This window comes from Bufo gargarizans, chromosome 7 (assembly GCF_014858855.1).
Source record: "Bufo gargarizans isolate SCDJY-AF-19 chromosome 7, ASM1485885v1, whole genome shotgun sequence".
NCBI lineage: Eukaryota > Metazoa > Chordata > Amphibia > Anura > Bufonidae > Bufo > Bufo gargarizans.
In genome coordinates, this window is record NC_058086.1 from 151,711,910 (window position 1) to 151,728,397 (window position 16,488).

General features: G+C 50.4%; 1 protein-coding gene across 3 annotated transcripts in view; it reads left to right on the plus strand.

Annotated features, from left to right (window-relative positions):
* The first annotated feature begins 10,739 nt into the window (after window positions 1-10,739).
* SUCO (SUN domain containing ossification factor) overlaps window positions 10,740-16,488 on the plus strand; it is a 91,966-nt gene continuing 86,217 nt past the window's right edge. For all 3 annotated transcript variants that reach the window (XM_044300557.1, XM_044300558.1, XM_044300559.1), the window contains exon 1: window positions 10,740-11,360. In XM_044300557.1, the coding sequence (XP_044156492.1) occupies window positions 11,311-11,360 (50 nt within the window). In that variant the 5' untranslated portion in view covers window positions 10,740-11,310. The remainder of the gene's footprint in view (window positions 11,361-16,488) is intronic.

The window sequence follows — 16,488 nt, forward strand, 5'->3', positions numbered from 1 at the left end:
ATGTCCGACGGGTATGGGGTCCCACCTCTGTCACCTGCTCCTATCTCAAGAACAGGGTCCTGCCGAACTTGACTATTTTCTGACATCCCATGGCAGTGAAAAGACATACGGTAAGCTTACTCTCCACTCCTTGAAAAAGAAACAGGTTCCAGAGGTGGTGACAGATCCTATAAGGCCCCTTTCAAAAAAAGTGACTTCGATGCATCTGACTCACAGCGTGAGTATGCGGCAGCTCCCGTCATGACCTCCCAATACTGACGGGGTCACATAGCATTATATTGCTTTATGATGCTATGTAACCCTTACAGTTCTGGAATGTATTGGGTAACACTGACAGCATTATGTTATCCGAAACATTCTAGTAAGGGTTACAGGGCATCATAAATCGATATTATGCTATGCGTCCCCGTCAGTGCTGGGAGGTCAGGGCGGATGCTCTCACTGACAAACGCTGCACGTCCAATGCATGGAACTCGCTCGTCTGAAAGGGGCCTTATTGTCCAGATTGGACACAATGCAGACATGGGATTTGACCGCTCTATGTGAATAGACCCTTACCCAGATGGGCAGTCATGCATCATTGAGCCTCTATCAGGGGAGTGTATATATTGAGAGGCAGACTCTCTGTGAGCCGAAGGATCAGCCATATTGGTCGTCCCCCACTTTTCAGAAGAGAAGAATGTAAAGAATTCCACTTTAGCTTTTATAGCAATGGAGGAACGCTGCTATTTATTTCCTCCCGTGTAATGGAGACCACAAGACGGCATCAAATTCGTCTTCACCAAGGAAATGACAGATGCAGCCATTCAGCAGTGTGACGGCTCTGATGCATGGTCCCGGCAGATGGTGAGGGGCATGGCGCCAGTGTTTGTGGTTACAGTCAGTATGCTTTCTAGGGTGGCTTAGCTATTCTTCCCATAGCGAGGGTATATTATACAGTCAGCTGGTACTACAGCCCTGGTGGGCACTGTTATCATTAGCACTTCCCTGCACAGATAGGCCTCGTGCACACAACTGCATTTTTACGGATAGCACACTGACCAGGCACACGTCCGGATTTTTGGCGGATCTGTGTGGCCTTTCAGGAAATGATAGAACATGTCCTATTCTGATCTGCATTGCGGACAAGATCTGTCTTGGGCGTCTTTCACGCGAGCGTGACGGATTGGCTCCGGATGCGTTCAGTGAAACTCGCACCATTTTGCAAGTAAGTTCAGTCAGTTTTGTCTGCGATTGCGTTCAGTTGTTCAGTTTTTTCCGCGCGGGTGCAATGCAATTTGATGCGTTTTTCACACGCGTGATAAAATACTGAAGGTTTACTAACATCAGTGAAAAACGCATTTGCTTCCGGATGCAATGCGTTTTTCACTGAAGCCCCATCCACTTCTATGGGGCCAGGGCTGCGTGAAAAACGCAGAGTATAGAACATGCTGCGTTTTTCACTCAATGCAGAACTGATGCGCTCATGTACACAGACCCATAGAAATGAATGGGTCAGGATTCAGTGCAGGTGCTGTGCGTTCACATCACGCATTGAACCCGCGACGAAAAATCACTCGTGTGAAAGGGGCCATATTCTTTTGATGGGAGTGAGGAAAATGCGGAGTGCACAAGGAAGTTCTCTGTATTTTGCGGATCTGTGGTTTGCAGATCGAAATACGGATACGGTTGTGTGCATGAGGCCATAACCAGATGATGGTGCTGCACATGAAGATCTCCTCTGAGATGTCCTGAGGGTACAGCTACACCAGTTGCACGATAGCTGTCGTGGCGAGGATCGCAGGGGCATCACAATGTAGCGGTGATCCCATTAGAAATGAATGGGGTTGTAGCAAGAGTCACGTGTGCTGGGACTGGGACCCCTGAATCGCTAAAAATCCAGGAGAGTTGGATTTTTTGGCAACTAAGTGGTTGCAGTTGTGGAACACATGTGACTCGCGCTGCTACCCCATTCGCTTTCTATGGGATCACTGCCCTGCTATCCTGGCCACGACCAGTGTAGACGTACCCTAAGGCCCCCTGCACACGATCAGGATTGCGTGCGGATTTTCCGCGCGGATTTGCGTGCGGAAAATCCGCACCGTAGGTCATGTACATTGTATTCTATGAGAATTTGAAATTCTCAATGCACACGATGCGGATTTTTTCCGTGCGGATTTTGACCTGCGGTGCGGATTTTAAAATCCGCGACATGTCAATTAATTTTTTTTTTCCTGACCGGAGTTTCTTAAGTCACTTAGTGAAATCCGCATGCAGAAAATCCGCACCGAATCCGCACGCAAATCCGCATGCAAATCCGCACCAATTAATGCGGATTGACCGCACGGATTTGCCTGTGAACACCTGCGGATTTCAGTGCGGATTCTCCGCACATGAATCCTGAACGTGTGCATGTAGCCTAAAAGTACAAAAAGTAAACATACGGTATATGTAAAGGGCTTGTTCCAAGATCGAAATGTATCCACTATCTTCAGGAGAGGGGCAAGTATCTGATCATGGAGGTCTGACCAGGACCCCCGCTGATCCCAATAATGTGGGGATGGCTGAGCATTTGCACTGCGCTCTATTCATTACTATGGGACTGGTGCTTTACTTGGCCACCTCTGGCAGTTCCATAATGAATAGAGCGTCAGAGAGCAAGTCGACGGCCACTCTGTTCATACGGAGTCCCCCGTGATCAGTGGGGATCCCAGTGATCAAGCACATGTCCTGTATCCACAGGTTAAAGGGGTTTTCTGGGCTTTTAATATTGATGACCTATCCTCAGGAGACCGACGGGAGTCCGACACTTGGGACCCCCACCAATCAGCTGCATGAAGAGAGACGGCGTGTGCCGTTTTCTGTCCCTCTTCCTGCTCGCTGCTGCTATGTCTATGGCAAGCAGAAAGAGACAGGAGATGCCAGGGGTGTATGGCATGTGCCTTCTATTCATACAGCTGATTGACGCGGGTGCCAGGTGTCGGACCCCCGCCGATCTGATATAGATCACCTATCCTGAGGATAGGTCATCAATATTAAAAAGTCGGGAGAAACCCTTTAAAGCTGACACATTAAATGGAGGACTTTCTTCTCTTTCTGTGGGTGGGCAGCAGCTCATCAATAACCTGCATCTCCCAGGATGCACTGCAAAACAGACCTCCCATGATTAATTTATAAAATGAAAATCAGACATCATATAGTACATGATAATCTCTTTCTAAGGGTCCATTCACATGTCCGCATGAATGGGTCCGCATCCGTTCCGCAATTTTGCGGAACGGGTGCGGACCCATTCATTTTCAATGGGGCCGGAAAAGATGCGGACAGCAAAAAAATAGAAAATGTCCTATTCTTGTCCGCAGACAGGGACCAGAAAAGGCATTTCTATTAAAGTGCCTGGCATGTGTGGTCCGCCGGTGTCCGTGTTTTGCGGATCTGCAATTTGCGGACGTGTGAATGGACCCTAACAAAGCTAGAAGCAGCCCTGTACCCAAGGGATGCACCACCAATGAGGCAAGGTGAGGCGATCACCTCAGGCAGCACCAGGTAGGGTCAAGAGGGGGGGCAGCTGAAGGAAATGGGTTAGGTTAAGAAATTAGCATTGGAGAGGGGGGCGCTGTTTCAGTTTTCGCCTCAGGCAGCAGAAAGGCTAGGTGCACCCCTACCTGCACCTCACATGGATCCAGAGATCTCCCCAGTCATTGCTCTGCTAGATTTATATCAAGCTGACAGCTCAAGGGGAGTGTCCTTACTGCTGCAGCTCAGGGGGCGTGTCCATGCTCTATCACAGCTCAGGGGGCGTGTCCATGCTCTCCCTATCACAGCTCAGGAGGCGTGTCCATGTTCTATCACAGCTAAGGGGGCGTGTCCATGCTCTCCCTATCACAGCTCAGGAGGCAGTTGAAGGATGGAACTGAGCATGTGTGGCCATAGAAATAAGAAAAAGAACAAACAGCAGGTGGCGCTATACAGATACATTTTTATTGAATAACTCACTGGATATACAAAATTTTCAATTACATGCAATTACTAAAGTACTCAGATCCAGGTGCTGGTTTGAAAACAGAATATTTTTTGCGGGAGAACCCCTCAGCCCCAGAGATACATATGGGATGTAACGCCCCACAGTTTCCTCCTCCACAGTTTTTTTTTTTTTTTATAGTATCTTTTTATTGATTAAACATTACAAACACTCAAATAACATGTACAACACCCCCAAGCCCAGTACATTGATCGACATGGGTTAACCATAACATCTTCATTTAACCGTTAGGCCTCCACCTTACTGGCAGTTTTTTGTGTTCCGTATACGGAACCATTCATTTCAATGGTTCCGAAAAATAAAACGGAATGTACTTCGTATGCATTCCGTTTCCGTATTTCCGTTCCGTTTAAAGATAGAACATGTCCTATTATTGGCCGCAAATCACGTTCCGTGGCTCCATTCAAGTCAATGGGTCCGCAAAAAAAAGGAACACATACGGAAATGCATCCGTATGTCTTCCGTTTTTTGCAGAACCATCTATTGAAAATGCTATGCCAAGACCAATTTTATCTATGTAATTACTGTATACAGTATATGCCATATGGAAAAACGGAACAGAAACACAATGGAAACAAAAAACAGAACAACGGATCCGTGAAAAACGGACCGCAAAACACTGAAAAAGCCATACGGTCGTGTGCAGGAGGCCTTACCCAGTTCTGAAGCGGAACACCACTGGATAATGTGTGCAACACCCAATGGAATATGACTTGAGCTAATAAAGAGTACTGCATACATACATTCATAGACACCCTCATCGGCCAGAGACCATCACCGTCCCTTAAGTGTTTGGGCGTCAATCCAGGGACCCCAGATTTTCATAAATCGGTCTGGCGCTCCACTCTTTAGAGAGAGATAGAGCTATTTCTATGGATTTAGAAATAGGGAAGAATGAATGAAAACTGTCTGGACCGCTTCACAAAACCAGCACTGAGGGGAGGGGAGCGGGGAAGCTGGACCAGGAAGATCAACAGCAGGGGGCGCTACCAGAGAGGAAAATGCATGTTGCATGTATATAGCACTAATACTTCCTTTGTAATGCTCTATTTATTGCACAGTAATGCTTTAAGAGGCATAACTCCTTTAAAGATGTAAAGGCTATGGACAGCTTTGGCGCCCTTTTTTAAATTATTACAAAATACATGTAAATCAAGAAGTTTTTATTAAAACTTTTGCTCCATTTGGTTTCTGCAGCTTCTGGGCCTTTCTGTGGCGAATCCCTCAGGCCTCTTTCACACTACCGTTTTTTTTTTCCGTTTACAGGCCATATTTTGAGTTCCGTATACGGAATCATTCATTTCAATGGTTCCGCAAAATAAACGGAATGTACTCAGTATGCATTCCGCTTCCGTATTTCCGTTCCGTTGAAAGATAGAACATGTCCTACTATTGCCCGCAAATCACGTTCCGTGGCTCCATTCAAGTCAATGGGTCCGCAAAAAAAAAACAAAACACATACGGAAATGCATCCGCATGTCTTCCGTATCCGTTCTGTTTTTTCCGGAACCATCTATTGAAAATGTTATGCCCAGCCCAATTTTTTTCTATGTAATTACTGTGTACTGTATATGCCATACGGAAAAACGGAACAGAAACAAAAACACAACGGAAACAAAAAACGTGACAACGGATCCGTGGAAAACGGACTGCAAAACACTGAAAAAAGCCATACGGTCGTGTGAAAGAGGCCTCAGACTGACAGCTCGTCCTTCAGCTCCTCTCTGACCTCTCCTGAATGATCTTCTACGGCCACATCAAAGGTGACATTTGTATTGATGAAGGTGCAGTTGTGGCCTTTTACATGGGCCAATAGTGTGGAGAATGATCAGGAATGAGGAAGGGGCACTGCTCTCATCTCCATGCAGCAATGATCACTGCTGTATGGAGATCAGCGATCGCTTGTCCCCAGCTTCACTGTGATCCTTATAGGGAATGTGTCAGTCCTTAACCCCTTCCAGACATGCTCCATATATATAGATATATGTCATGTGAGTTTCTTTTCCCTGGTAGTGCTGTGCTCCCGGGACCCAAACGGTTGGAGGCGACCACAGCAATCCTTTCCTATGGGGTCCTGCCACAACGTATTGAATCTCTCCTAGGCTGCAATGGGAGAAGTGATCTCACTATGACATATTCAAGTCCCCTAAGGGGACTTAATAAAGTGTGTGTGTGTGGGGTAGTCTTTAAAAATAAAAATAAAATATATATCTAAAAAATTCAGATCACCCCTTTGTGGTATAGCTGTAATAAAAATAGTACCAGGGGCATAACTAGAAGTGCCTGGGCCCCACAGCAAATTTTTTATATACAATTTTTACCCCCACCTGTCCTTTTTATTTTTGATAAAAATCTTTTTTATTTAAATGCAAATTGCCTTCCTAACATGCCCAAAGGGCTGTCCCTCCGGCCGTTTGTGCCCAGCGCCGTCCCGCTATGAACTGCTGTCCTCGTTTTTTATTTTTCTAAGTGCGCCGTAGTCTCACGCATGCGCCGATGTTACTCATGTGCGGGCCCGCGCGGTGTCCCTGCAGCAGCCTCAAGTAATGTAATCGCTCATGCGCCAGAAAGCGGAGAAGGCTGGCGCATGCGTGATTACACTACTTGAGGCTGCTGCCAGGACACCACATGGGCTCGGACGTGAGTAAAATCAGCGCATGCGCGAGACTACGGCGCACTTAGAAAAAAAAAAAGACGAGGACAGCAGTGAATAATTAACAGCGGGGCGGTGGTGGGCACAGCTGGCCGGAGGGACAGCCGCTTGGGCACGTTAGGAAGCAGCCGCTTCCCCTGCTTTCCCGGTAGTTACGCCACTGAATAGTACTGACCCGGAGAATGGAGGGAGCAGGTCAGTTTTACCGCACAGAAAATGCTGTCGAAAACAAGAACCCATAAAGCTGTGGCAGAATTGTAGATTTTTTTTTTTCAGTTCCACCCCATTTGGAATTTTCTTCCCCCACTAGAAAGTGCAACTTGTCCTGCAAAAATCAAGCTCTCATATGTCTGCGTGAATAGAAAAATAAAGAAGTGATGGCTTTGGGAAAGCAGGGGGTTAAAAATATGTTTAACATAAAAACCTGATTTAAACATTATTTTCTAATTACACATTTCCTTTATAGTCAGTTTAGTGGCAATGCTTAACCACCTCCCGACCGATGTACGCACATATGCGTCCGGGAGGTGGTTGCTTTACTCCTCCTGGACGCATGTACTCGTCATCTCGCGAGACGCGAGATTTCCTGTGAACGCGCGCACACAGGCGCGCGCGCTCACAGGAACGGAAGGTAAGCGAGTGGATCTCCAGCCTGCCAGCGGCGATCGCTCGCTGGCAGGCTGGAGATGTGATTTTTTTAACCCCTAACAGGTATATTAGACGCTGTTTTGATAACAGCGTCTAATATACCTTCTACCTGGTCCTCTGGTGGTCCCTTTTGTTTGGATCGACCACCAGAGGACACAGGTAGCTGTGCAAAGTACCAGAAAACACTACACTACACTACACCCCCCCCCCCTGTCACTTTTTAACCCCTTATGCACCACTGATCACCCCTGATCACCCCATATAGACTCCCTGATCACCCCCCTGTCATTGATCACCCCCCGTAAGGCTCCATTCAGAGGTCCGTATGATTTTTACGGATCCATTGATACATGGATCGGATCCGCAAAACACATGCGGACCTCTGAATGGAGCCTTACAGGGGGGTGATCAATGACAAGGGGGTGATCACCCATATAGACTTCCTGATCACTTCCCTGTCATTGATCCCCCCCCTGTCATTGATCACCCCCCTGTAAGGCTCCATTCAGATGTCCGTATGATTTTTACGGATCCACTGATACATGGATCGGATCCGCAAAACACATGCGGACCTCTGAATGCAGCCTTACAGGGGGGTGATCAATGACAGAGGGGTGATCACCCATATAGACTCCCTGATCACCTCCGTCATTGATCACCCCCCTGTAAGGCTCCATTCAGACGTCCGTATGATTTTTACGGATCCACTGATGCATGGATCGGATCCGCAAAACACATGCGGACGTCTGAATAGAGCCTTACAGGGGGGTGATCAATGACAAGGGGGTGATCACGCATATAGACTTCCTGATCACTTCACTGTCATTGATCACCCCCTTGTCATTGATCACCCCCCTGTAAGGCTCCATTCAGAGGTCCGCATGTGTTATGCGGATCCGATCCATGTATCAGTGGATCCGTAAAAATCATACGGACGTCTGAATGGAGCCTTACAGGGGGGTGATCAGGGAGTCTATATGGGTGATCACCCCTCTGTCATTGATCACCCCCCCCTGTAAGGCTCCATTCAGAGGTCCGCATGTGTTATGCGGATCCGATCCATGTATCAGTGGATCCGTAAAAATCATACGGACGTCTGAATGGAGCCTTACAGGGGGGTGATCAGGGAGTCTATATGGGTGATCACCCCTCTGTCATTGATCACCCCCCCCGTAAGGCTCCATTCAGAGGTCCGCATGTGTTATGCGGATCCGATCCATGTATCAGTGGATCCGTAAAAATCATACGGACGTCTGAATGGAGCCTTACAGGGGGGTGATCAGGGAGTCTATATGGGTGATCACCCCTCTGTCATTGATCACCCCCCCTGTAAGGCTCCATTCAGAGGTCCGCATGTGTTTTGCGGATCCGATCCATGTATCAGTGGATCCGTAAAAAATCATACGGACGTCTGAATGGAGCATTACAGGGGGGTGATCAATGACAGGGGGGTGATCAATGACAGGGGGGTTATCACCCCATATAGACTCCCTGATCACCCCCCTGTCATTGATCACCCCCTGTCATTGATCACCCCCTGTCATTGATCACCCCCTGTAAGGCTCCATTCAGACATTTTTTTGGCCCAAGTTAGCGGAAATTTTTTGTTTTGTTTTTGTTTTTTCTTACTAAGTCTCATATTCCACTAACTTGTGTCAAAAAATAAAATCTCACATGAACTCGCCATACCCCTCACGGAATCCAAATGCGTAAAAATTTTTTAGACATTTATATTCCAGACTTCTTCTCACGCTTTAGGGCCCTAAAATGCCAGGGCAGTATAAATACCCCACATGTGACCCCATTTCGGAAAGAAGACACCCCAAGGTATTCCGTGAGGGGCATATTGAGTCCATGAAAGATTGAAATTTTTGTCCCAAGTTAGCGGAAAGGGAGACTTTGTGAGAAAATACAAAAAAAAACAATTTCCGCTTGTGCCAAAAAAAAAAAAATTCTAGGAACTCGCCATGCCCCTCACGGAATACCTTGGGGTGTCTTCTTTCCAAAGTGGGGTCACATGTGGGGTATTTATACTGCCCTGGCATGTTAGGGGCCCGAAAGCGTGAGAAGAAGTCTGGGATCCAAATGTCTAAAAATGCCCTCCTAAAAGAAATTTGGGCCGCTTTGCGCATCTATGCTGCAAAAAAGTGTCACACATGTGGTATCGCCGTACTCAGGAGAAGTTGGGCAATGTGTTTTGGGGTGTCATTTTACATATACCCATGCTGGGTGAGAAAAATATCTTGGTCAAATGCCAACTTTGTATAAAAAAATGGGAAAAGTTGTCTTTTGCCAAGATATTTCTCTCACCCAGCATGGGTATATGTAAAATGACACCCCAAAACACATTCCCCAACTTCTCCTGAGTACGGCGATACCAGATGTGTGACACTTTTTTGCTGCCAAGGTGGGCAAAGGGGCACACATTCCAAAGAGCACCCTTAGGATTTCGCAGGCCATTTTTTACACATTTTGATTGCAAGGTACTTCTTACACATTTGGGCCCCTAAAATGCCAGGGCAGTATAACTACGCCACAAGTGACCCCATTTTGGAAAGAAGACACCCCAAGGTATTCCGTGAGGGGCATGGCGAGTTCCTAGAATGTTTTATTTTTTGTCGCAAGTTAGTGGAATATGAGACTTTGTAAGAAAAAAATAAAAATAAAAAATCATCATCATTTTCCGCTAACTTGTGACAAAAAATAAAAAGTTCTATGAACTCACTATGCCCATCAGCGAATACCTTAGGGTGTCTACTTTCCGAAATGGGGTCATTTGTGGGGGTTTTCTACTGTCTGGGCATTGTAGAACCTCAGGAAACATGACAGGTGCTCAGGAAGTCAGAGCTGCTTCAAAAAGCGGAAATTCACATTTTTGTACCATAGTGTGTAAACGCTATAACTTTTACCCAAACCATTTTTTTTTTTGCCCAAACATTTTTTTTTTATCAAAGACATGTAGAACTATAAATTTAGCGAAAAATTTATATATGGATGTCGTTTTTTTTGCAAAATTTTACAGCTGAAAGTGAAAAATGTCATTTTTTTGCAAAAAAATCGTTACATTTCGATTAATAACAAAAAAAGTAAAAATGTCAGCAGCAATAAAATACCACCAAATGAAAGCTCTATTAGTGAGAAGAAAAGGATAAACGGTGAAAGTAGTGTAGTGCAGAAGTGTAAAAAGTGCTCTGGTCATGAAGGGGGTTTCAGATAGCGGGGCTGAAGTGGTTAATAAGCTCATGGTGACGTTCTCTGTGTGACGTCATGAGCATGTGTTGACGTCAGCGCCCTGGAGGGGCCACACTGGGGAAATCCATACACAGTATAGAAGAGAATACTGAACTGCCAATCAGGTTCCTGCTTTTATTTTGAAAAATGAGAACCGGCATCTGATTGGCTGTTAGTGACAGCGCCTCCTCCTCTCACTTCATCGCTCAGGTACAGGTAGGATTCGTGTAGTCCGGAATGGTCGGTCTCCACAGCAGGTAGAACAGGACTGCGCCACACAGAGGTTACCACGAGCTGTCACTGAGCACGACACCCCCCCTCATAACCTGCGTGTGGCTTAGTCCTGGAGCCTCCTCTCACCTTGTGTGACAGATGGATGAGTAACCCTGTCACTGCCGGAGGCACATCCAGCAGAACACAGCTCTCTGTTGTTGGGAAAGTCTAAAGTCTCCACCCCCCCTCTCCGGAGCAAACCAATACATTTCCAGAGGGTGGGGGAGGACGCACAGGCTTGCTTCTGATTTGCTTGCATTGACCTTAGTGACGCGACTACTTCCACCTCAGCTAGCTGTGACTGTGGAGGCTCCGGCTGGGTAACGGCCGCGTTGGACGTGTGGTCACGTGGTGCTTGTCAAGGGAGGCGGAGCCACCTCTTATCGCGGAGAAGACCCCGGCTTCACGGGGCGGCCTGAGCGTGGGGAGATTGGGAAGTATCGGACATGCCGGGGAGGATGCGAGCAGGCGCCCGGGACAGACGATGAAGCGGCTTGTGCCGATATGCTGCCTCCTCCTCGTCTCCTTGTTATGGTGAGACACGTCGTGTGCTGCTGTGTGAGGGAGCTGTCCCCCAGGGGCTCTCTAATGTGTGTGTGTGTGCTGGGGGCTGTCTAATATGTGTGTGTGCTGCTGTGTGAGGGAGCTGTCCCCCAGGGGCTGTCTAATGTGTGTGTGTGTGTTGGGGGGCTGTCTAGTGTGTGTGTGTGCTGGGGGGGCTGTCTAGTGTGTGTGTGTGTGTGTGTGTGTGTGTGTGTGTGCTGGGGGGGCTGTCTAATGTGTGTGTGCTGGGGGCTGTCTAGTGTGTGTGTGTGTGTGTGTGCTGGGGGGGCTGTCTAGTGTGTGTGTGTGTGCTGGGGGGCTGTCTAATGTGTGTGTGCTGGGGGCTGTCTAGTGTGTGTGTGTGTGTGTGCTGGGGGGCTGTCTAGTGTGTGTGTGCTGGGGGCTGTCTAGTGTGTGTGTGCTGGGGGGCTGTCTAGTGTGTGTGTGCTGGGGGGCTGTCTAATGTGTGTGTGTGCTGGGGGGCTGTCTAATGTGTGTGTGTGCTGGGGGGCTGTCTAATGTGTGTGTGTGCTGGGGGGCTGTCTAATGTGTGTGTGTGCTGGGGGGCTGTCTAGTGTGTGTGTGTGCGTGTGTGTGTGTGCTGGGGGGGCTGTCTAATGTGTGTGTGCTGGGGGCTGTCTAGTGTGTGTGTGTGTGCTGGGGGGGCTGTCTAGTGTGTGTGTGTGTGTGTGTGTGCTGGGGGGCTGTCTAATGTGTGTGTGCTGGGGGCTGTCTAGTGTGTGTGTGTGCTGGGGGGCTGTCTAGTGTGTGTGTGCTGGGGGGCTGTCTAGTGTGTGTGTGCTGGGGGGCTGTCTAATGTGTGTGTGTGCTGGGGGGCTGTCTAATGTGTGTGTGTGTGCTGGGGGGCTGTCTAATGTGTGTGTGTGTGCTGGGGGGCTGTCTAATGTGTGTGTGTGTGTGCTGGGGGGCTGTCTAATGTGTGTGTGTGTGCTGGGGGGCTGTCTAATGTGTGTGTGCTGGGGGGCTGTCTAATGTGTGTGTGTGCTGGGGGGCTGTCTAGTGTGTGTGTGTGCCTGGGGGGCTGTCTAGTGTGTGTGTGTGCGCGCTGGGGGGCTGTCTAGTGTGTGTGTGTGCGCGCTGGGGGCTGTCTAGTGTGTGTGTGTGCGCGCTGGGGGGCTGTCTAGTTAGTGTGTGTGTGTGCGCGCTGGGGGGCTGTCTAGTTAGTGTGTGTGTGTGCGCGCTGGGGGGCTGTCTAGTTAGTGTGTGTGTGTGCGCGCTGGGGGGCTGTCTAGTGTGTGTGTGTGTGTGTGCGCTGGGGGGCTGTCTAGTGTGTGTGTGTGTGTGCGCTGGGGGGCTGTCTAGTGTGTGTGTGTGCGCGCTGGGGGGCTGTCTAGTGTGTGTGTGTGCGCGCTGGGGGGGCTGTCTAGTGTGTGTGTGTGTGTGTGTGTGCGCGCTGGGGGGCTGTCTAGTGTGTGTGTGTGTGCGCGCTGGGGGGCTGTCTAGTGTGTGTGTGCGCGCTGGGGGGCTGTCTAATGTGTGTGTGTGTGCTGGGGGGCTGTCTATGTGTGTGTGTGCTGGGGGGCTGTCTAATGTGTGTGTGTGTGCTGGGGGGCTGTCTAATGTGTGTGTGTGCTGGGGGGCTGTCTAATGTGTGTGTGTGCTGGGGGGCTGTCTAGTGTGTGTGTGTGCGCGCTGGGGGGCTGTCTAGTGTGTGTGTGTGCGCGCTGGGGGGCTGTCTAGTTAGTGTGTGTGTGTGCGCGCTGGGGAGCTGTCTAGTTAGTGTGTGTGTGTGCGCGCTGGGGGGCTGTCTAGTGTGTGTGTGTGTGCGCTGGGGGGCTGTCTAGTGTGTGTGTGTGTGTGCGCTGGGGGGCTGTCTAGTGTGTGTGTGTGCGCGCTGGGGGGCTGTCTAGTGTGTGTGTGTGCGCGCTGGGGGGCTGTCTAGTGTGTGTGTGTGTGTGTGTGCGCGCTGGGGGGCTGTCTAGTGTGTGTGTGTGTGTGTGTGCGCGCTGGGGGGCTGTCTAGTGTGTGTGTGTGTGTGTGTGCGCGCTGGGGGGCTGTCTAGTGTGTGTGTGTGTGTGTGTGTGCGCGCTGGGGGGCTGTCTAGTGTGTGTGTGCGCGCTGGGGGGCTGTCTAGTGTGTGTGTGCGCGCTGGGGGGGCTGTCTAGTGTGTGTGTGTGTGTGTGTGCTGGGGGGCTGTCTAGTGTGTGTGTGTGTGTGTGCTGGGGGGGCTGTCTAGTGTGTGTTGTGTGTTGTGTGTGTGTGTGTGTGCTGGGGGGGCTGTCTAATATGTGTGTGTGCTGGGGGCTGTCTAGTGTGTGTGTGTGTGTGTGGTGCGCTGGGGGGGGCTGTCTAGTGTGTGTGTGTGTGCTGGGGGGCTGTCTAATGTGTGTGTGCTGGGGGCTGTCTAGTGTGTGTGTGTGTGTGTGTGTGCTGGGGGGCTGTCTAGTGTGTGTGTGCTGGGGGGCTGTCTAGTGTGTGTGTGCTGGGGGGCTGTCTAATGTGTGTGTGTGCTGGGGGGCTGTCTAATGTGTGTGTGTGCTGGGGGGCTGTCTAGTGTGTGTGTGTGCGCGCATGGGGGGCTGTCTAGTGTGTGTGTGTGCGCTGGGGGGCTGTCTAGTGTGTGTGTGCGCGCTGGGGGGCTGTCTAGTGTGTGTGTGTGCGCGCTGGGGGGCTGTCTAGTGTGTGTGTGTGCGCTGGGGGGCTGTCTAGTGTGTGTGTGTGCGCGCTGGGGGGCTGTCTAGTGTGTGTGTGTGTGCGCGCTGGGGGGCTGTCTAGTGTGTGTGTGTGTGCGCGCTGGGGGGCTGTCTAGTGTGTGTGTGTGTGTGCGCGCTGGGGGGCTGTCTAGTGTGTGTGTGTGCGCGCTGGGGGGCTGTCTAGTGTGTGTGTGCGCGCTGGGGGGCTGTCTAGTGTGTGTGTGCGCGCTGGGGGGCTGTCTAGTGTGTGTGTGCGCGCTGGGGGGCTGTCTAGTGTGTGTGTGTGTGCGCGCTGGGGGGCTGTCTAGTGTGTGTGTGTGTGCGCTGGGGGGCTGTCTAGTGTGTGTGTGCGCTGGGGGGCTGTCTAGTGTGTGTGTGCGCTGGGGGGCTGTCTAGTGTGTGTGTGCGCTGGGGGGCTGTCTAGTGTGTGTGTGCGCTGGGGGGCTGTCTAGTGTGTGTGTGTGTGCACTGGGGGGCTGTCTAGTGTGTGTGTGTGTGCGCGCTGGGGGGCTGTCTAGTGTGTGTGTGTGTGTGTGTGCTGGGGGGCTGTCTAGTGTGTGTGTGCGCTGGGGGGCTGTCTAGTGTGTGTGTGTGTGCGCTGGGGGGCTGTCTAGTGTGTGTGTGTGTGTGCGCTGGGGGGCTGTCTAGTGTGTGTGTGTGTGCGCTGGGGGGCTGTCTAGTGTGTGTGTGTGTGCGCTGGGGGGCTGTCTAGTGTGTGTGTGTGTGCGCTGGGGGGCTGTCTAGTGTGTGTGTGTGTGCGCTGGGGGGCTGTGTAGTGTGTGTGTGTGTGTGTGTGTGCTGGGGGGCTGTCTAGTGTGTGGTCTGTAGTATGTGTGCGCGCTGGGGGGCTGTCTAGTGTGTGGTCTGTAGTATGTGTGCGCGCTGGGGGGCTGTCTAGTGTGTGGTCTGTAGTATGTGTGCGCGCTGGGGGGCTGTCTAGTGCGTGGGTGTGTGCGCGCTGGGGGGCTGTCTAGTGTGTGGTCTCTAGTATATATGTGCTGGGGGGCTGTAGTATATATGACATTTATGTTCCTGTGACCAGTTTGGGGCTGACTGCTTAGATTTGTCACCTGTTGCTCTCTGTGTCACTTTTCTCCTGTCTGTGCTGGTTGTCACACGTGTCCCCCAGGACTGTACTATTATCTAGTTGGTTTTAGGCCTCATTAAGTGACACTTTAGAAGCAGCCCAAATAAGTCTTCGGTTGTGTGACGCTCCGTGTAGGATTGGCCGCGTGTTACACGTGTGGCTGGCGTGTACAGTGACTGCTGTGAATATCTGTCATTTGTTTTTAATATTAACCGTTTCCACCCTTCGTGGCTCATGCCCTCCGCTGACTTAGTTTTTGGCTCTGGTGACTACTTAGGGGGTTTCCTCGGGTCTTCTAAGTTTGGCTCTACAAACCACAGATGATCTGGGCATCGGTCCGTGTACCGGAGAAGTTGTGTCTTGGTGGGACCCGTAGGCTCTACACGTGCCGTCAAGATGTCCCCTCTTTCCCTGGATGCTCCGCTAGAAAACAAAGGTGAAGATAAAATCGGAGGCGCACGGGGGAATGCCCGTAGAAATGAATGGAGCGACTGGCTGCTCCGGTCATTTTAGGGGAGTGGCAAGGGGCCTGCTGGAGGTACGGGGCCCCCGTTCTTGTGATTGGTGGGGGTCCCATCGGTAGGACCTGATCTTATAGGGGTTAACGTCAAACAAGCGGAATACCCCTTTAAAGTCTCTGGATCTGTGAAAAATCACTGACCCAACACGGGTGGCATCTGTGTTTTGTCAGTGGCTTTTCCCGGACCACTGGTAGAAGATGGTCTAGAAACTGGTCTTCAGCTGCTCAGTGTCCATGGAACATGGAGGACACACGGACATCTTCATGGATGACACAGACTTATTTTTTTCACGGTCGTCAAACGGACAGGAATATGCGGAGGAGGCCTCCGAGCGCCCAGTTGCGGGATATGTTGAGGCGGTGTTCATAATTTCGGTGCTGCTGAATGTGTGTATTTGTCCTGAGCACTAGGTTTCGGAGCCTTCCTGGTTGGTGCCGTGTGAGACACTGGTGGAGACAGTAAGACCACGTTCTCCTCATCGGAGGTGATTCCGTGCACACTTATTATACAGTGCTTTTGTTTCATCCAGACTTTGACAAGTACAAATTCCTCCATATTGTCGCTCAGTCACTGGTCGGTGGTGCCAGTTATTACCGCACCACAGATGCTTCTCATTCCACTATGGTGATGCCTCAGTCAGTGTGTCGGTATTATGTTTGCTTTAGAGGTCCGTATTTTTGCTCCAGAGCCGGCGGAGCTGAGCAGATTGAGATACAAGTCTGTGGGAAAACTTGTCATGTATTTAGGCCTCATGCACACAGTCGGGCGTGTTTTACGGTCTGCTAGATATGGGTCCCGGCCGCGCGCGTGCTGACTGTTCAGAAAAGACTAAGACGAGCTCTATCATTTAGACAGCA